Here is a 21,669-nt window from a genome sequence, read left to right as displayed (position 1 = left end):
GGGAGAGAATGATGCAAATAATCATAAGTAGTGGAACAAGTTGGTTTTACTATAAGAGGAACACAAGCATTATCTAATTAATTAATAATAAATCAGATGCTTTTTTTTTCCCTAAACCCTAACTGTTTGGTAATCAAAGATAGAATCAACATATGCATGAACTAAACAGGAAATGGACATCCTTTGCTCTGGTGCTCTACGTATGAGGTCGATCGAACAGATCAAATGTTGTGAGCTTTCAACGTTTCACCTATTGCGCAATGCATCAAAAATGAAGTTGGGATGTAAAAGTTTATTGTGAAAACAAAAGAAGAAAAAGGGAGGTGATTGGGGAGGTGATTGGTTAGAGAAGTATATACAAAATAGGTGGACATTTTACCCCTACATTTTGGTTGGAAAACAACTGGGCTTTGATGCAGGGAGTACTCAAAACCGACATACAAGAACCAACATGCAGAACAGGTGAACATGCATGCCTTGACAGACAAGCTACAGTTCACCTACGAAGTAAATATTATCTTTATTTAATATGGAAAAGCTGCTGCGCAACAAGCGGGAAATCGACGATTTGCGCCATTCGGTCTAGTCACATCAAAATATAGTTTAAACAGACTCAACCATGTTTTAAAGGAAAAGGATAATGACTTATCTGTTCCAGCAAGTGATTTCTCCAAACCACCCTCACTCACAGTTAGGCCTGGTAATTCCTAACACGATTTGATAACTTGACACGACACGACATGAAATTAACAGGTGTTCGGGTCGTTATCAGGTAACCTGATAAGCACATGTTAAGATAACGGGTTGCTTCGGGTATATATATGGGTAACACGATACACGATAAGTAGAATATTAATTTTATAATTTTATAACCCTAAAAAAATACTATAATAATTATATATATTAATTTAACAATTTTATACCCCTAAAAACTATAATAAATATATATATTAAATTAAGTATAATAATTATAATAATTATACCCCCAAAATATGAACTATAATAATTATATATATATATATATATATATATATATTAAATTTTATACCCCAAAAAACTATAATAATTATTAATTAATATGCATCCACCGTTCCACCCTTTGAAGAAAAATGAAGGGAAAAATGAAAATTATAAGAAAATGAAACAAAAAAGAGAGGGAAAGATGGGACCTAGTGGTATTTTGTTTGCTACTAGTAGTAGGGTGGGTTTTTCCACCATGGTTCTCTCATCTCAATTCTCAAGTGTGCACTTGTTAATTGTTATTGATAGGATAAGATCTAACAGCTGTGTTCTTGACACGTGAACGTCATTCACCTCTCTCTCTCCTTTTTTTTCTTGAGAAATTTTTCATTGTAACGGGAACACAAATTACACCATGTGTTTTAATAGAAGTTGTGAGAAATTTTATTTTTTAAGTTATTAACTTTTTTATCACACATATCGCACTATTTTTATAATGACACATGATGTACTACTTCATGTACCAGTCAATTATACGTACAAAATAAATAGATTTAAATCAACATAATAAATATATATATATATATGTATATACCATTGAACTTGATGGGATACGAATTATACGAAACTAATTTCAACGATCTAACCGTTAAACTTGTTTGTATATGCTTCGTGATCACATCAGCAAAAAATCGCAAAAAAAAAACATTCAGAGATCAAGTAACAGAACAAAACTTTTTTATGGTTATAAAACGAAAAATCACGATTTAACGGTTATTTTAACTCCAATTTTGATTATTTTTTATAGCTATACTCCTTAATCCTATATGAACACAATGAATGAATTTGATCTTCAATTTAAAATATTTACAATAGTGGATACCACAAAATCTTATGTTATACTTAATGAAAGTATAAATAAACTCTAAGTGTTAGTGAATCTACTGTTTTGATGGGATACGCATCCTACGAAACTAATTTCAACGATCCAACCATCAAACTTGTTTGTATATGCTTCGAGATCGCATACGCAAAAAATTGCAAAAAACAAACATTCAGAGATCAAGTAACGGGACAAAACCTTTCGACGGTTATAAAAGAAAAATCACGATTTAACAGTTATTTTAACTCCAATTTTGATGATTTTTTATAGCTACACTCCTTGACCCTATATGAATACAATGATTGAATTAGATCTTCAATTTAAAATATTTACACTAGTGGATACCACAAAATCTTATGTTATACTTAATGAAAGTATGAATAAACTCTTTAGTGTTAGTGAATATATTGTTTTGATGGGATACGCATTCTACGAAACTACTTTCAACGATCCAACCGTCAAACTTATTTGTATATGCGTCGAGATCGCATACGCCAAAAATTGAAAAAAACAAACATTCAGAGATCAAATAACAGGACAAAACTTTTCGACGGTTATAAAACGAAAAATCATGATTTAACGGTTATTTTAACTCCAATTTTGATGATTTTTTACAGTTACACTCCTTGACCCTATATGAATACAATGATTGAATTCGATCTTCAATTTAAAATATTTACACTATATTATACTTAATGAAAGTATGAATAAACTCTTAAGTGTTAGTGAATCTATTGTTTTAATGGGATACGCATTCTACGAAACAACTTTCAACGATCCAACCGTCAAACATGTTTGTATATACTTCGAGATCGCATACACCAAAAATTGAAAAAAACAAACATTCAGAGATCAAGTAACCACACAAAACTTTTCGACGGTTATAAAAAGAAAATTCACGATTTAACGGTTATTTTAACTCTGATTTTGATGATTTTTTACAGCTACACTCTTTGACCCTATATGAATACAATGATTGAATTCGATCTTCAATTTAAAATATTTACACTAGTGGATACCACAAAATCTTATGTTATACTTAATGAAAGTATGAATAAACTCTTTAAGTGTTAGTGAATATATTGTTTTGATGAGGTACGCATTCTACGAAATTAGTCTCAACGATCCAACCGTCAAACATGTTTGTATATACTTCGAGATCGTATACACCAAAAATTGCAAAAAACAAACATTCAGAGATAAAGTAACGGGACAAAACTTTTCGACGGTTATAAAATAAAAAAATCACGATTTAACGGTTATTTTAACTCCGATTTTGATGATTTTTTACAGCTACACTCCTTGACCCTATATGAATAGAATGAATAAATTTAATCTTCAATTTAAAATATTTACACTAGTGGATACTACAAAATCTTATGTTATACTTAATAAAAGTATGAATAAATTATAATAATGGGAAGTGTTATTGACACTTCAAAAATCTCATTCTACACTCCTCACAAGTGTATTTTTCTTTCCCAATATAGAAAGTTTGGAGTGTAGAATGATATTTTTGGAGTGCTAATAACAATTCCCATAATAATTATATATATATATTAATTTAACAATTTTATACCCCTAAAAACTATAATAATAATTATATATATATATATATATATATTAAATTTAATTTAAAAAATTGATGGCCATTGAAAACTTTTGAGAAAGGCTTCACAACCTTGAAAACAAAAACTCTTTCATTTTGCATATCCTTGCACATTTAATATTTGTAATAGATTAGTAGTGTATGTATTATTTTTTTATTAAGCTCTTATTTTCGAGTGTAGATATAGTACTTACACGACAAATGTGTTTTAATATTTTGAAGTAATATTTATGTGGCAATGTGTGGTATGTGCAAATTTAAGAAAAAAAATACATTTTTCTTAACGGGTCATAACGGGTCGGGTCACTTTACCCAAATCGGGTCACTTTACCCGTTGGGTAAAGTGACTTGACCTGTTAAGGACCCGTTAAGATAACGGGTGTGACACAACACGACCCGATAAGATAACAGGTGTTATACGAAAACGACACGAACACGACAGACACGACCCGTTTGCCAGGCTTACTCACAGTTGTGAATCAAATATTTGTATTATAAGATACTACAATTGAAGAGAAATATTATTAGGTTTTAGTATTAAGTGGCTTTCATTATTTAGTTTTATTGACATATTGTCGTAATTGAATTTTGGATTTTATATGTATTCATGACAAGTAAACTTGGGGGGGGGGGGGGTGGGTGTTTGTAATGTGTATGGAGTTTGATGGAATTTAATGAACTTTGCTTAACTCTCAAATTCAGGTCTATTCACTATAAATTTTTATGGAGTCAATAAAATTTTACCCTATATTGAATTAAAGCTTTCTATGACTTCTAAAGAGTCTATAAAATTCTCGTGTCATTTAATTATGACTTTTTGTAAGTTTACAAAAGTTTATGTGTATTTAAAAGTTCATTGATTTAAAGGATGTTAAAAAATTATGAACTTTCAAAGACTTTGACGCTTTTCATAGTATATATTTTTTTTGTCATAGCAATTCAACCTCTCCCCTTAAGATTTTGATGAACTTTCATAGATTTTGATAGTCCACCACCATGATGTAATTAATGAGGATCACCATCTTTACTTCAACCACACCATGTCATCACCACCAACTAACCATAACTGTCTTCGCTACTGTAATATCGACAACTATCGCTGCCACTGTCATCACCTCTGTTACCGTCTCTGTCACCATTATATCACATATTCTGCCACCACGTTGTCATACTCATCATCACCATACCACAACCTCATACAACCATTTTGCTGCCACCACCCAAACCCCTGTAAACCACTATAGTACAGAAGCTTAGAGATGTAGAGAGAGAAAGGAATAAAGGAGAAGAAGAAGAAAGAAGATACATGAGGAGAGAGAGAGATAGATTACTTCAACAGATTGTATTCTTCATTAACATTGTATGAGATCATTACAATCATTATATTTCATTGCTAGCTGTCAATTACTTACATAGTAAGTCATTAGTAACTAACCCTAGCTAACCCTAACCAACTCGGCTAACAACTTGACTAACAAACTCAACCGATGCTTGACAAGTGGCACATCCACATTCATTCGATTACTATCCTCAACATCCCCCCTCAAACTCAGTGGCAAAAACTGCAAGACTGAGATTGTGACAATGTGTTTGATAGAGTGGAGCAGACAACCCCTTCGTCAAAATATCTGCATATTGGTCAGCAGAAAGAACAAACTGCACTGTCAACAGCTTTTTATTCACTCGTTCTTGAACAAAGTGAATGTCTACCTCAATATGTTTTGTTCTTTGGTGAAGAACAAGATTACAAGTTAGGGCAATAGTCGACATGTTATCATAGTAAAACATTGGTTGATAGGGAATGGGAACATGCAGAAATGACAGCAGCTGTTTGATCCAATCCAATTCAGCAGCAGTAGAGGACAATGCTCGATATTCAACCTCTGTGGACGAGCGTGAGATAGTTTGCTGCTTTTTAGATGACCACGATATAGGATTGGAACCTAAAAACACCACGAACCCAGTTGTCGACCTTCTATCATTGGGATCACCAGCCCAATCTGTATCCGAATAGGCTCTCACATCCAAGTCACCTTTAACATACTGAACTCCCAAGTGCACTGAACCCTTCAAATATCTAAGGATCCGCTTAACTACAGTAAAGTGAGACTCCATTGGATTTTGCATGAATTGACATACCTGATGGACTGCAAATGCAATATCAGGTCGAGTGAATGTAAGATATTGCAATGCTCCAACCAAACTCCTGTATAATCCCGGATTATTATAAGGTTTGCCATCATCCAGTACCAATCGATTATAGGGCAAGCATGGTGTTGCACAAGGTTTGGAGTCTTCCATATCTGTTTTGGCTAGAAGATCCTTGATATACTTTGCTTGAGAAAGAAACAAACCATTTGATTGTTGTATAACCTGTATGCCCAAAAAATAATGAAGCTGCCCCAAGTCTTTGAGATCAAATTCTTTGGTTAAAGCATCAATTACTGCAATGATTGCTAAAGATGAATTTCCAGTGAGAATAATATCATCAACATAAAGAAGTAGGACAACGATGGAGCTGCCAGTGTGTTGGACAAATAAGGAGGAATCTGCATAAGTAGAGATGAACCCAAGAGATGGAAGGAAGGTTATGAACTTCTCATTCCAAGCTCGTGGAGCTTGTTTTAATCCATATAAAGATTTGTGAAGCTGGCACACATAATCTGGATAATGAGAATCAATAAAACCCGGAGGTTGTGACATGTAAACTTATTCCTGCAATATGCCATGTAAAAAGGCATTCTTCACATCTAATTGCCTTAATGACCATCCATAATGAGCTGCCATGGCTAATACAAGCTTAACAACCGGACTAAATGTTTCTCCATAATCAATCCCTTCTTCTTGGCTAAATCCTTTTGCAACAAGCCTAGCCTTATATCTCCCAACTGAGCCATCTGCATTCTTCTTGATTTTAAACACCCATTTACACCCCACCAAATTCTTGTTCTGTGGTAAGGGTACCAAGCTCCATGTCCCTTGAGAGTGTAATGCAGAAAGTTTTTCTCTTATTGCCTCAGTCTAAACGACACTCTTTAATGCAGACTTGTAGGTTGCAGGTTCGATAGTGTTCAAATCAACACCCTCATTCTCATGCACAGTGGACAACAATGTCATTCACTTGACAATCCCACTCTTTGATCTAGTTTGCATGGGATGAAGGTTTAATGGAGGAATCGATAAAACAACTTGAAGATGCTCAGGCTGAAAGTCAGGAGCCACAGGATCTGAGACTGTAATATTCTGTTCTTGTGCAATAATGGATTGAGGTGGTATGGACACAGGTAACAATGTAGGAATAAATGACATAGAATCAGATGACATAGGAGAAGACATAGGCTCAAAGTTTGGTAAACTTGCAGATGAAACAGGAGAAAACCGAGGTTCAATGCTGGACACACGAGGATCACTAGAAGATGAAACATAAGAATCAAGTCGTGGAGCTACCAAGACATTTTCTAAATTTGTAGTGGCAACTAGTGTGTTTGACACTGATAAGGGTGGTGACAGTATAGAACAATCATGTGTAGAACTAAGTTCCTTATATGGAAATACCCCCTCATCAAATATAACATGCCTAGATATATGCACCCTCTTTTTAGTAACCTCATAGCAGACAAACCCTTTATATTTTGATGCATAACCCAGAAAGATGAATTTGGTAGTTCGAGGTTGTAACTTTGATATGTTTAAGGGTCTTAAAATAGGGTAACAAGCACAACCAAAGATCTTTAAGTGATGGATATCAGGGACAGATTCATACAACACTTCAAAAGGTGATTTATGATTCAAGGTGGGGGAGGGCATTCGATTGATAAGATATACAGAAGTTTAAGCTGCAAATGACCAAAATTCTGCAAGTAAGTTGTTTGTAAAAGAGTTATGGTTGTTTCAATGATATGGTGATGTTTCCTTTCAGCCAAACCATTTTGTTCTGGTGTATAGGGACAAGATAATTGATGTTTAATACCTTTGGTTATAAGAAAGTCTTGAAACTGTTTTCCTATCTACTCACCACCTCCATCGGTTTGCAATGTCTTTATTGAAATTGAAAATTGAGTGAACACAAAGTTGTAAAACTTAATGAACGTATCACAAACAGCAGCTTTATTAATAATTGGAAATATCCAACAGAACCTAGTACACTCATCTATGAAGGTTACATAGAATTTAAACCCTTCAATAGACAGACAAGGTGCATGACCCCATACATCACTATGCACTACTTCAAATGGTATGACAGATCTATTTATGGTTTGTTGAAAAGGTAATTTGGTTATTTTTCCCCCCAAACAAGTTGAACACAGACTAGGTAACATATCAGAAGCATGGAAATATCAAACTTTTTAAGCATTTGAGATACAACAAGATTGGAAGGGTGACCTAATCTGTGATGCCACAAGCTGGTATTGACTTGTTTCCCAACATAAGCTGCAGATTGTAGAACTTGGTTCGAATGAGTTGAATGAATTGGGATAGGGTATAATCCATTATTGCAGCGACCTTTGAACATAATTCTCCCTGTGGCTTTGTCCTGAATCCAAAAATAAAAGGCATCAAATATTAGCCAACTGTTGTTATCGAGACAAATGCAATGTACTGAGAGCAAATTCTAAGAGATTTGGGGAACATATAGAACAAAATTAAGTTTCAAGTTGTGTAAAGGAGTCTGTAATATGGAGGAACCTTTTTTAGACACATGCAAACCTTCTCCACTTGATGTTTGAATCATCTCAATGGATGGAAATGAAGTGGCAAGAGACAGATTATTCAAGTCAGCTGTCATGTGACTTGTTGCTCCAAAGTCAGTGAGCCAAACTTGTGGTGGTTGATACTCCATAGATGGTGTGGATGTAGTAGCATGCATTGCAGTCATTGCAGGAGATTGACTACGAATGTTGGCATTTCTGAAATGACAGTATTGTACACTATGGTTCTTTTTACCACAAATCTGACAACCATTATGAACTAAAGAATCAACATTCCTGAACCTACAAGTGTCTGCAAGATGACCAAATTTATCACAGATCTGACAAGGTGGAATGGATGGGTTGTTCGAAAAATGTTGTCTTGGTGGAGAAGAACCAAGAAGACTAGGAGCTCCATTGTTGTAAGGTTGTCGATTTCCAAATCTTGAACCATATAAGAACTTGCCTCTGCCCTTATTTTTGTTGAAAAACAGTCTATATGAAGATAAGCCCCATTGATAACTGTAATTACCACCAGAAGTAGAAGAATCTTGGCGAGTAGAGAACCCTTTTAACTGACCCCCATTTTCACCAGCAACCATTGCAGTTTGAAAAGATGGTGCTTGAGCATTTTCAATCATTGCTTCTTCAGCAAGCAATTGAGCCCGCAAATCCTTAATCGAGATCACATTATCTCTTCCTCAATTAATGGACCTAATAGTGTTGAATTCAGAAGGAAGACCAGCCAAGGTAAGAATAACAATATCATCATCATCATCAAACAATACACCAGCATATGCTAAGTAATCCCGAGCTTCTTTGATGCGTTGCAGATATGTAGTAACCGAGTCAGCCCCTTTCTTGATAGTCTAAAGATCTGACTTGAGTTGAAATATACTCGTGCAAGTAACCATAAAGAAATGCTCCTTGAGTCTCGTCCACATATCACAGGCGCTAACACTTCCAATCACACACGAAACAGTCGGAGATGAATGAGTAGCTGTGAGTAATTGCATTAACGCACGATCATGCATTTTCCAAATCTTGAAATCATCACTTTCAACTGAGGAAGAAGAATTGTCTGAGCTAACATCTGAAGTGCTTGATACAGTCGTGGGAAATCGAGGAGAACAAGGAGACGAGCTATCTACAAACCCCATGATCCCATGTCCTTCGAGAAGAAGTTGCATTTGAAAATTCCAGGTCAAATAGTTCGTATCATCAAGTTTCACCGTCACGGCTATCGATACGGTTAAAATCAAAGATGTAATGGGCGATTGAACAATATGGAGCTGTGCAGCAATCATCATTGTTGCAAGAAACGAAGAAATCAGAAGAAAATCGGGCAAGAAACTTTTATCAAACATGTTGCGTGCAAACAAGAACCAGCAATTAAACGCTGTGAGCGGAAGCAACCTAGATCGATGAATTAGTGATCAGTTTTACAGGCGAAGATACCATGTAAACCACTGTAGTACAGAAGCTTAGAGATGTAGAGAGAGAAAGGAAGAAAGGAGAAGAAGAAGAAAGAAGATACCTCAGGAGAGAGAGAGAGAGATTACTTCAACAGATTGTATTCTTCATTAACATTGTATGAGATCATTACAATCCTTATATTTCATTGCTAGCTGTCAATTACTTACATAGCAAGTCATTAGTAACTAACCCTAGCTAACCCTAACAACTCGACTAACAACTTGACTAACAAACTCAACCGATGCTTGACAAGTGGCACATCCACATTCATTCGATTATTATCCTCAACAACACCCCCCCCTCGATGCCAGCTATCGATCTGGAGAAGCTGCAGAAAATACAATTTTGAGTGCTATCAACTCATATAGATTTCCATCTGTACCTAGATTCGCTTTTTATGTGAAAGGCTTTTGTAAATTTCGCAGACTTTTATTGACTACTAGAACATCAATCCGAATGAATTATCCTTTCCACGAAGGTAAATCTTTGCCTAAACCAGTCGATTCTTGAGCCTCTCCCCTCTTCATGAATTCTAGACTTTTTAATGATAGACTTCTACACATTTTTTAAAGTTTAATGATAGACTTTGTAGATTTAAAAAATAAATAAAAACTTTGTAAAAAAAATCTATAAATCTGAATACAATACAAAGTTTTCTTTTGATTTTTTTGGCACTAGAAGCCAGGGAAACTGAATATATGCAATTTGGTTATTATCTTCATGCTAAGGTAAACTAATTAAAGTATACCTAGTGAGTTACCTTCATGAGGCTAGCTAGCTAGCAAGGAATAGTGCTCCACAGATTTTGGATAAAGTTAAATCCCTATTCAAATGAAGGGATTCAAATGAAGGCATTTTAGAAATATTAATTCTTTGGTAGTAATTTAGACAAATTATGTCGACCGGAAAAACAAAAGAAATAAGCTTCAAAACGTGTGAAATTCGTCTTCTTAGAAAAAAAAAACAAGAAAGAAAAGTAAGAAAAATCAGACAAGGAAAGAAATTGAGAAACAGCAATTGTTTTCTCCCTTTGACAAATGCCTGGCCAGTTTCAACATGTTCTCAGCCTCTGTGGGACATGCACACAAACCACTCTCCCCACACTTCACTGGCCAGCCGGCACACCACATTTGCACTTGTACTAAATTGGAGTCCAGTCACACATTTTTTTCAAGATGTGAAACACTCGCGACAACTCCTTTGCCTCTCCCTTAAATATTGCTTGCTATAATTGCCTAGACCAATGCTTATGATCCCCTTTCGTTTGAACATGAAACGCAAACAAAATCAGCAAACCACTTGTTCTTGCTACTACTCATTTATTTGCTTTTTTTTCTCTTTCTCTCCTACATTGTCCATATGTGCATGTTCCTTTGGATATTGTCGGGTCACTTACGATCCACATTGATATTCAGTGGTATGAAAAGATTGTGTCCTTATTGAGATTTTAATGTCTGATTCTCAGAGGCCTCTAATTCCGGCATGCGATCACAAATCATTTGAGATGATTGGGGAGTGATTAGACGCCCATTTATACACTGGGTTGGTGCTCCACTTGCGGGTTTCCAAGACTTGGTTATCATCTGAGAATGAGAGATACTTGTTATATGCATACTGCTGTAGTGGCTAAATGCACAAGTTGTACCGAGGTTCTTTCGCTATCATGGAACAAAAACTGTTCAGACATTGCTAGCCAAATGCATTTTATCTATTTCAAGTTATTTCAGGAAATATAGAAGAAAAAAATATTGTACGTGTACCTAATACACCACGTATATATAGTCCGAAATTTTATCGTATTCATTATTAGTTTTAGATGTCTTTTAGATCCTATTCATTTAACAAATCGAGTCAAAGCCCCTTCATCATACGCTTATATAAATGAGGGGTATGATCTTAGCAAACCTGGGCTCCTACACCATATGGTCTAAGAAAATTGTGGTAGCCCTCAGTTCAATTTTTTGTTAGACTTTCTCTTCCCCTGTTAAATTAAAATCGAACGGTGGGTAACCACAATTTATTTGGGCCAAAGAGTCTAGGAGAACATGAATCTAAAACTTAATGTGTGTTGATAATACATGTATATTCAGTACTGGAGTCACAAAAGAAATGAAAAGTTCCAATTCAAAATTTTGGACAAAGAGGTACATTCATGTGGTGAACACAAGTATTATTGTGTTTGTTCACAGTGAAAAAAAAAGAATCAATCAATCAATCAATTTGAATATCTGTTTAAGAATATAACTTTTGTTGTATATCATTCCTTTCTATCGTCACTTTTATGCTCAAATTTGAAACTTTCACATCTTTTAGACTATTATTAGATTTTATAAACATTGGAAAAATCAGTAAAAAGAAATAAACGGATATAAGTAAAATGCGAATTGTCAAGTAGTTAGCTTTTTATATTGCTAGCTGAAGTGCAAGTGGCCATTTACCACAGTGGTGAAAAAGTGTAGTGCTCTTGCATGATGGCGTAGGTTCGAACCCCGTTAGTGTCTAATCTAACATTTAAATTACGAATGCTATCGTTTTACTCACAAAAAAAAAAAAAAAATTGCTAACTGAAGATATATTACTAAGTAGTAATAGTAGTAAGCTAACAGGATATTGGAAAAAATAAATAAATAAATAAAAACCCCAACATTGATGGTCAGCATTAAGAAATGAGATATCCATGCTTAAGTTGATCACGATGAGTGGAGGTTTCTATAGAGAGATATGGCTTTTAAAAATTTAAAGTTGGATTGATCGGAGGGTGTTGATTCGTTGAGACAAATAAGCACGTCAAGTAACCGATGTTTGCTTGTGCCATGCAATTGGTCGACCGTATTGCTTTACTAGCAAATGGGGCTAGTTCCATTCCATGTCATTAAAGACCTGGGGGTACCCCAGTTGAGTTGGTGTTCCTAGCGAATAGAAGCTTGACACGTAATTATCCAAGTTTTAAATTAAGAAAATGTCATACTAGCTTTTTTTTTTTTTTTTTTTTTTTGGTAACAAAATTTCTAATTTACCCCAAACCCTAACAGAAATTGAGAATAATCACCCTCAACACCACCCACCTAGCGTCGCCAAGAACTCAGCCAAGACAATCACCCCCTCAATCGAAGCTGATAATTTTCACTAGAGAATGTCGAAATTGATATTTTCACTGGAGACTGATCGACGACACTCCGACCTTCAAATTAGATTTTGCCGACCTCTTATTGAAGCGCGAGGGTGGTCGCAGGAAATTTCTAGGATCTTTCTCCGGCGTAAGGGAGGAGTTGAGTGAAAAATTGGAAGAGAAGGAGACAGAAAGAGAAAGGAAGAGGGGGAGAGAGAGAGATAGTGACCGCAAGGGGAGGCGAAGATGGGTGGGGGTGGGGTGAAGGTTGGAGACTAGGGACGACGACCTGGGTTCAACGGCGTTGTTTAACTTTTTATGTTTTTTTTATATAATTACTAGCATATGAGCACACACAAAGTGTGTGAAATTTTTTTATTTTTGTTTTCAAAATAGAAGGAGAGAGGAAGAGAGTGATAGAGAATGTGGAAGTGGGAAGTTTTTTTTTAATTTTTTTTAATTAGAGATATGTAAGGATTACATGTAGGTGAGGTTTTGAAAAAAAAAAACAGCAAAATTTGGATGTGTGAAATTACATTTATGCCCATATTTCTTATTCATGTTTTGTTTTAATTAGAGGGTTAAATTGGTAATTTCGTAGAATTTTGGTTGACAATGAGTGTTTTATTAATTAGTAAAGAGTTTCTGAAAAAAAAGTTTTGTTAGGGACCAACTAGGAAGATAATAATTTAAGTGCCAACGTGTGCAATACAAAAAGAAGATAGCTAGGTGTTGGGTGTCCATTGGTGGGGAACACCAGCTGTCTTGAGTACCTGGTACCCATAAAAATTTCTTGTCATTAAAAGCTTACGACCCCCACCACTTTGATTACTTTGATTGCCTTATCAAGAGACGACACGTGTTTTTCACTACTTCTAGCTCTGAAAGACCAAAATTATACGCCGAGAGTTTTTCAATATACTCAGAACAACGTTAATGGTATTAATACTATTCTACTCAACTCGTAAAATATTGTTTTGTTTTTGGATAACCCTTTGTTTTTTTTTTCTTTTATCAATGTATTCTAAAGGTGGGAAATTTACTATCTTCAGCCCATATTCTAACATGTTAAACAATACCTCAAGTAATAAGTATTTTCAATATACGTAAAAGTTCTCGTATACCATTTGTATTATAATTATGCAACGGGATAATGCTACTAGACCACATATATATTTGTATCACATTATTAATATTTTCGTTTAAGAAAAATATATTCTTATGATCTATAGTAGAACAAGGAATCTAGCTCACCAAGTATAGGTTTACTTTAAAATTTTCCATTTGGTGAAGTCGAGTCGGAGAAATACAGAATGATAGATGATAGAGTGATACCACTAGAGGGATACTGCACTTTTGTTTAGATTAAGGTGACGACATCATATGCATGTGTCAATATCTACAACCACATACTTTTTAAACCAAATTCTTGGGGGAAAGGCATCTTACACATTAGAAATAACATGACATTTAGGGATGGGAACGGTCCCATTCGGCCCATTTCCATCCTCAAAATGGAATCGGAATCAGAAATTTTCAATGGTTCGGTTCGGTGTGGTTCTACTTAAGTTTATTACTAAAATCTTACGGTTCAGTTCATGCCGGTTTACAATTCTAACCAAAATTATATATATGTTTTTTTTAATTTTCTACTTCTAATACCAAACACATATTTCAACCACAAATTCAAGTAAATTAGATTTTGCACTACTAGATCTACAAGATTTGTGATCAAAAGATAGAAAATGTGCATATTAATATAAATCAAAAGATAGAATGGCTCATATCAAGACCAAAGTGTAGATCTTAAACTAAAACTAAAATGTACATAATGCATGATATACTGGAAAATAATGGGGAAAAATAATGTAGGGGGAAATGACACACCCCGACCTGGAATGTCCACTAGGACTTTGAATCTAGTTGTGTTGGCCAACACCTGGAAAGTGACGAATCCATAAAGTGTGATAATGCGTAAACTATGAATAAATTTAAACCTAAAAATGCCTATATACACGAGTGCGAAGTGAGTGGGTATGGACCTATTTCACACGTGATACAGAACATAAGTAAAGTACAGTGAGGTAAGATAATTATTATACCATCATAAGGGGCCTGAACTGGGAGTGCCACAAGTCCTTGTTGATATGGAACTTTACTACTAGGACCTGGAGGGGTGCAAAATAGAAAGTGTGAGTGGGCAAAACAAAGATTTTCAAAATCATTTCAATTATCAAAGGTAGTAACCCCTCGCCGTAAAACCTGTATAGTTTCCAGAAATTCATACTGTGTAGAAGTATGAAATCAAATGTATACTAACAGTAAATCCAGAAGTATACTACTACCCAGCATCTCATTAGCAATATAAATAATCATGTACTTAATAACCCATACTAGCACACAAGTCAAAGTCACAAATGGTGACCTGTACGACTCACCCATATCTCATCAATCAATGCTAGCACATAAGTCGGAGTCACTTATAGTGACCTGTACGACTCACCCATATCTCATTAATCAATGCTAGCACATAAGTTCATCAATCAATGTTAGCACATAAGTCGGAGTCACCTATAGTGACCTGTATGACTTATCCATATCTCTTCAATCAATGCTAGCACATAAGTCGGAGTCACATATAATGACCTGTACGACTTATCCATATCTCATCAATCAATGCTAGCACATAAGTCGGAGTCACCTATAGTGACCTGTACAACTCATCCATGAAAAGTAATATGTCAGCCGGATCCACCTCTTGTGGCATGTACGGCTGAACCCATATCTCATCACATATCCCTGCACACGAGTCAGAACCACCTCTAGTGGTTTGTACGACAGGATAGGATGTAAAGAAGTACGTTCAAGTGCTACGATCACGTGAAGACTATGCGAATAATCATGGGTCACCTACGAGTCGGAACCACCTATAGTGGTCTGTACGACATGACTGTGCACATACCTTAGATCTAAGGTGAGCGTAAGGTGTGGGAGGTGAATATCACATGAATTACTGTGCACTAGCCATGGCTGGGAGCACTAACACCAAGGTACAGGTTTATGAGCTCTAATTGCATCTATTATAACATGTACGACTCATGGGCAACCTGTACGACAGTATCGGGGTTGCCTAAAACATACATGTAGTCATGCCATAACTCCATCATTTCAACTAATACCATAAATTCACCTAAACTTACATGGGTGTTCTGTGTTCACCTTTGCACTTCAAAGTGTTCACAATAACTATGAGCAAGTAATATACATACAGATATACCATGATGAAATCTAATACTCAACCATGTCATAGCATTTTCAATTATATATATATATATAATATGGCATAAAATTCATAAGTTGTAACGCCCTACTCCCGAACTATTTATTTTTGGAAATAATTATTGGTGATAAGCCCAACTAGACACTAGTTTAATTAACTAACACTACGTACGCTTCCTTACTTCAATTTCTTGATTCTTTACACATTGATTTATGACCAACATTTAACCACCAAAACATAAGGTTAAATCTCACATTTTCCACCAATGTCCCTCACATTGCACAATTTCCCAAACAAGGCTATTGTCTAAATTATTTAGTCTCATTTATTGTATGGCTGCATCTAACGTCTTGTTAGACTGCCTACGTACCCTAAACAGGGATCAAGCAATTCGTAGTTCGCATTAATACTTCAAAGCATTCACAGTAATTATGTGCAATAATCAATTTATAACCGTTTGTGGAATTATCAATCATATATATATATATATACACACACATACGATAGAAAGGAAAAGACCCACTTACCTGAGGTCTACGCTGTGACTCCTTAGCACGAATATCGAGACGTCACGAACCATCGTCGCCTAGAACAATTATCAAATCACGTCTCAAAGTTCTTACCAATAGAATACATCATTTATATAAAACCCATCCCTACATAATTCAATCCGAAAGATCTGCATCACGGATTTCTGATCCGTTACTTCCAAAGATCCACATTATGTTCCTAGAACAATGTCCAAATGTTTCATTATGATCCAACGGTCCAATCTTCGCCAATTGCCAAAATCAAGTGGCTGTCAACATTTTATTTTATGAACTTACAATCGGATTCCCGATCCGTAAGTTTCTATGGTTCTCAAATATTATGTACTATAATGTATTAAATTTTGGTGACGATCCAATGGTCAGATCATCGATTCATACAATGACCTATTAACGTATCGTAGAAAATTTAGGTTCCAACCATCAACCTATGTCATACAATTACCAAGACTGAACTCAAAGCATCTAATTTAGCCTAAAAATGACATCGACAAACCCCTGGCCACGCGCCGCCGTGGGTGGCGGTCGGCCGTCTCGACTCGCCAGAAAAGCCCCAATTTTGCAGAAATGAAGATCTCAATGAGTAGAGTAACTTTGATTGTGACCAAGGCCAATTTGGCCAGGAAAAGCCCCAATTTTGCTAAAACCCATAGGAATCCTAAAATAGATGCACTTAAATTCACCGTCACTGGCGCTCCGCTGGCCCTATAGCTAACTGGGCTTTGTTCCAGGGCTCAAGACAGGTCTAAGGGTGGTGGAGATCGATGGGATTCATTTCAGAAATGGTGGATCACTGCCACAAGACTCACAGCTACCGTCGATGTTCACCATGAAATCAGGACGATTTGCATTGTTTCGTGAGAGTACCATGAAGAAGAAGAGTCGTGTTGATGGTTGCAGGGTATGGGGTGTCCTAATTCACCGGAGGAATGGTGCAAAATCATCGGAAAATCACACAGGGAGGCCGGGTTTTAAAACGGGTCGCGCGGGTCGAAGGGGAACCCGGCCAGTTCCTCTCTTTCTCTACTTCCTACTTTCCCCTCCTTCCCCTCTCTGATTTATCCCTCACTTCTCTCTTCTTTCTGATTGGCCAGCAACCTTCTCCTCCGATTGGGCATCAGCCCCCTTCCTTCTCTTCCATTTCTCTTTCTCCCTGAATCCTTTTTTTTTCTTCTTTCATTACTCTCAAATAACCTTATATAATACTATAGTTTGAATGCAAAGATATAAAGAAAGATATAAAATAGTAATATACCCACCTTGGATTGCTATAGAAATATTCCGTACGTCTCACTAAACGTTGGTCCACGAAAGTCAATACCCTCGCCTCTAAGGTCATTTTCGTAAAATCACACTTTTAAAATTTGTAAAAACATAGAATTAGGGACGGGTCGTCACAAAAAAAGTGATAAAACAACAAAGGAGGGGGAGAGAAGTGAAGAAAAATATTCGGCTTTATGCACATGGTTTTCTTGGAAAAATGTCGTATTTATATAAAAATAATAATAAAACAATAACTTATATTAAAAGTGGTTCGATCCGGTTCCTTTGGTTCTTAATATTTCCAAACCGGAACCGGAACCGTTTGAAACGGTTCGGTTCGGTTTTTGTTCCGGTTTTGACTTTTTTGATCAACGTGGTTTTTTACAGTTTTTTTTGTCACAGTTTGATTCGGTTTTCCGGTTTGGCAGTTTTTATGCCCACCCCTAATGACATTCTAACACAAGCAATCGGCCAACTTAATTTGTGGTCAGATTTTCATACGACAAGCATGCTTAACTAAGAGTATGAAATTCAGTTGCTAGACCTTCAATAATTAAATAAAATAAAATAAAAACAAGAAGCCAGGATTGTATATACGAAGAAAATGTCTTTTTTCAGTATTAAATTCTTGAGAAATACAAAATCTCTGTCTCTAAGTTAAGCGATGTGCGTGTAACTCTAACACAACGAAATTAATAGAAAAGTTTATATACCTGTAGGTTTTGTATTCAGAACATGGGGTGGAACACCACATGTCATTATACAATTAGAGGAAAGTTTTTTTTTTTCCAAGTATCCCTAATTCTAGAATGACATGTAGTGTTCGCCTCATATTCCAAGCACATTGAAAAATCTCTCAAAAATTGGAAGCATGATATCTGATATGCATGTACCTATATATATATAAATCAATATTTTTTTTATGTATGTGCAGAACATAATATAATTACTAAAAGAATGTAATGAAACTACACACATTTTCCATTACTACTATAGGAGGGATTTTTTATACAAAAGAAAATACTAAAGCGATATGATTCTTATATAGGAATCTTTGCCAAAATTTTGGAATATAATGTAGAGAGAGACGGAGAGTATTAAACTAAAAGAGATACTTTAAAGAAAGAAAAGAAAAGAAGATGTAAACGCAAGGTTGATTTCTTTCCGACAATATTGTATAGTGGATGGTAAATTGTGAAAGTTAGGCAGCAAGTTGAGAGTGACGATGAATGGCACTGTATTTATCAATATGCACAGTTCCCTCCCACCTGATATAAATAGGTGGCCACTCCCTTACTCCTCTCTAGGGAGAAACACATAACCTCTTTGAGTAGTGGTTTGTTTCCTCTCTGGCCTTGTATTTTTCTCAGCAACATCAGTTATAAACTTATAGTTCTAATTAGCAAAGTCCTTTAGTTTATTTTTTTCTTCAAAAATGGAGAAGGCTGGCTTCGGCAGCTTCCTTGAGAGCTCGAAACCCTACTTTGCAATGATCTCTCTACAATTCGGCTACGCCGGAATGAACATCATCACCAAAGTTTCTCTCAACAGAGGAATGAGTCACTATGTGCTTGTGGTTTATCGCCATGCCATTGCTACTGCTATTATAGCCCCATTTGCCTTCTTTTTTGAGAGGAAGAAGCAACCAAAAATGACATTCTCAATGTTCATGCAAATATTTATCCTCGGCCTTCTTGGGTTAGTTACTATATGCTAAATTAGTCATTCAAATATGTTATCTTGTCAGACACTTTGATTAGTATTATTCCACAATTGTAACGACATTTTTAACCATGCACCTCTCATTATGTAGTCCGGTGATTGACCAGAACTTCTACTATGCCGGGTTGAAGTTTACGTCTCCAACGTTCTCTTGTGCCATGAGCAACATGCTTCCGGCTATGACTTTTGTCCTGGCCGTCATATGCCGGTAAGGGCGCAATAGCTAGCAAATACGTATACAATAATCCCATATTAATTTATAATTTAGTTGTTAATGATCATGATTAATATATTATGTTTATTAATTAATTTGATTTGTTGGAATGAAAATTAGGATGGAAGTGCTAGACATCAAGAAAGTAAGGTGCCAAGCAAAGGTAATCGGAACAGTATTGACAGTGGCGGGGGCCATGCTGATGACCTTGTACAGGGGGCCAATTGTAGAGATGTTGTGGTCTAAGTATATTCACCCACGAAAATCATATGTCACAGATACCACTGGGACTGGTGACAAACACTGGTTTTTGGGATCCATTATGCTAACCATTGCTACTCTTGCCTGGGCTTCTTTATTTGTGTTACAAGTAAGAGTTATACAACAAACAAAATTCTGCGTTTTCAATCGTTTTTTAGTTTGAAAGCGAATTAAAATTTTAACATTTTGTTTAATTTGTTTGTTGAATATTTACAGAACAACGCGTTGAAGACCTACAAGAACCATCAGCTGTCTCTCACATCAATGATATGCGGCATAGGAACTCTGCAGGCTATTGCTGTTACGTTTGTGATGGAACGCAAACCCTCCGTCTGGAGAATAGGTTTTGACATGAACCTCTTAGCTGCTGCCTATGCTGTATGTTATAACTCTCTTTCTCTCCCTCTCTCTCTCTCTCTCTCTCTCTCTCTCTCTCTCTCTCTCATGAATAATGACACTAACTTTGTTTTTTCATTTTCATTTGTTAAAGGGAATTGTCACATCAAGCATTTCGTACTATGTGCAAGGGCTAGTGATGAAGATGAGAGGTCCCGTATTTGCAACTGCTTTTAGCCCTTTGATGATGATCATTGTGGCAATCATGGGATCCTTCATCCTTGCAGAAAAAATATTTCTTGGAAGGTAATTAATTTTTCTCTTCCCTTCAACCTGCATGCATGCAAAATAAAAGTGTAAATACATACACACACCCAGACATTTTTATACGAGTGATGTTGTTTAGAACATATTTATTGATCACATTACTAATTACTTATCTAATGTTGATAAAAGTAGCTTGTAACTATAATATGTTTATTCAATATTCGTTTTACATTTCTCATCCCCTCTTGGCTGATTTGTTCAATTCACTTGTGCGTGCAGCGTACTCGGAGCTGTATTGATCGTGTTCGGGCTTTATGCAGTCCTGTGGGGAAAACACAAAGAAGTATTGGAGAAGGAGGAGATCCCGGAAGTAATAAAGGGTTCTCAAGTAAACGGTGTGTCCATGTTCACCGTTAACGGAGATGTTGGAGCTAATACCAAGCTCTCCTCGGTTGCTATTTCAATGCCCATCACAGAACCCCCAATGAAAACCAACCCAATGCCAAATGCCTAGTCAAATCATGGAATTAGAGATCATCATGCATGCGTGGCAATGGGATTTTTGTCTTTTCAGCACCTCATTTCTTAAGAGTTCTAGTATTTAAAGTTTATGGGGTTTTGCTGTGCTAGCTTATCATGAATGGAATCTAATATTGTATTGATTTTGAGCTAATGGAATTAAGAGAATCGCATTGCCTCTTCTTTTGCCTCTTCTTTTGCAATTCTCCATTGGTCTGAATATCTCTCTCTCTCTCTCTCTCTCTCTCTCTACTTTTTCAATTTGGAATGTTTGTATATTTTGACACGTGGACAGTTGCTGACGTCTGATTCAGATTCCACTAAGGGATACTGCATGCATGCGGGGTAAACACTTTGATATGTTGGGGCTTGTAGCCTTGTTGGCCCCCTATAAGGTAGTGGACTTGCATCTCCCCACTGTCATTTAGCCTTTCCCTCTTGTGTTCTCCAATCATTCTTAGCCCTTGAAATATATCTCCACGGTCACGATGTTTGCCTCCTCATACTCGTTTATAGCTCAAAACATCGTCGTCT

At 36.0% G+C, this 21,669-nt stretch overlaps 2 protein-coding genes across 2 annotated transcripts; one reads left to right on the top strand and one right to left on the bottom strand.

Annotated features, from left to right (window-relative positions):
* Positions 1–4,982: 4,982 nt before the first annotated feature.
* On the bottom strand, positions 4,983–6,155 carry LOC126629018 (uncharacterized mitochondrial protein AtMg00810-like). Its single transcript, XM_050298913.1, has one exon. The coding sequence runs from the start codon at positions 6,153–6,155 to the stop codon at positions 4,983–4,985; it is 1,173 nt and encodes a 390-aa protein (XP_050154870.1).
* Positions 6,156–19,110: 12,955 nt separating this feature from the next.
* LOC126629631 (WAT1-related protein At5g07050-like) lies at positions 19,111–21,324 on the top strand. Its single transcript, XM_050299716.1, has 6 exons — positions 19,111–19,514; positions 19,630–19,746; positions 19,873–20,122; positions 20,230–20,391; positions 20,504–20,655; positions 20,896–21,324. The coding sequence occupies exons 1-6, from the start codon at positions 19,252–19,254 to the stop codon at positions 21,128–21,130; spliced, it is 1,179 nt and encodes a 392-aa protein (XP_050155673.1). The 5' UTR covers positions 19,111–19,251; the 3' UTR covers positions 21,131–21,324.
* Positions 21,325–21,669: the final 345 nt, after the last annotated feature.

The sequence above is a fragment of the Malus sylvestris genome, chromosome 7, assembly GCF_916048215.2.
Source record: "Malus sylvestris chromosome 7, drMalSylv7.2, whole genome shotgun sequence".
Lineage (NCBI taxonomy): Eukaryota > Viridiplantae > Streptophyta > Magnoliopsida > Rosales > Rosaceae > Malus > Malus sylvestris.
Note: the sequence above shows the minus strand (reverse complement) of the source record. Positions and strands in the feature narration are given on the sequence as shown.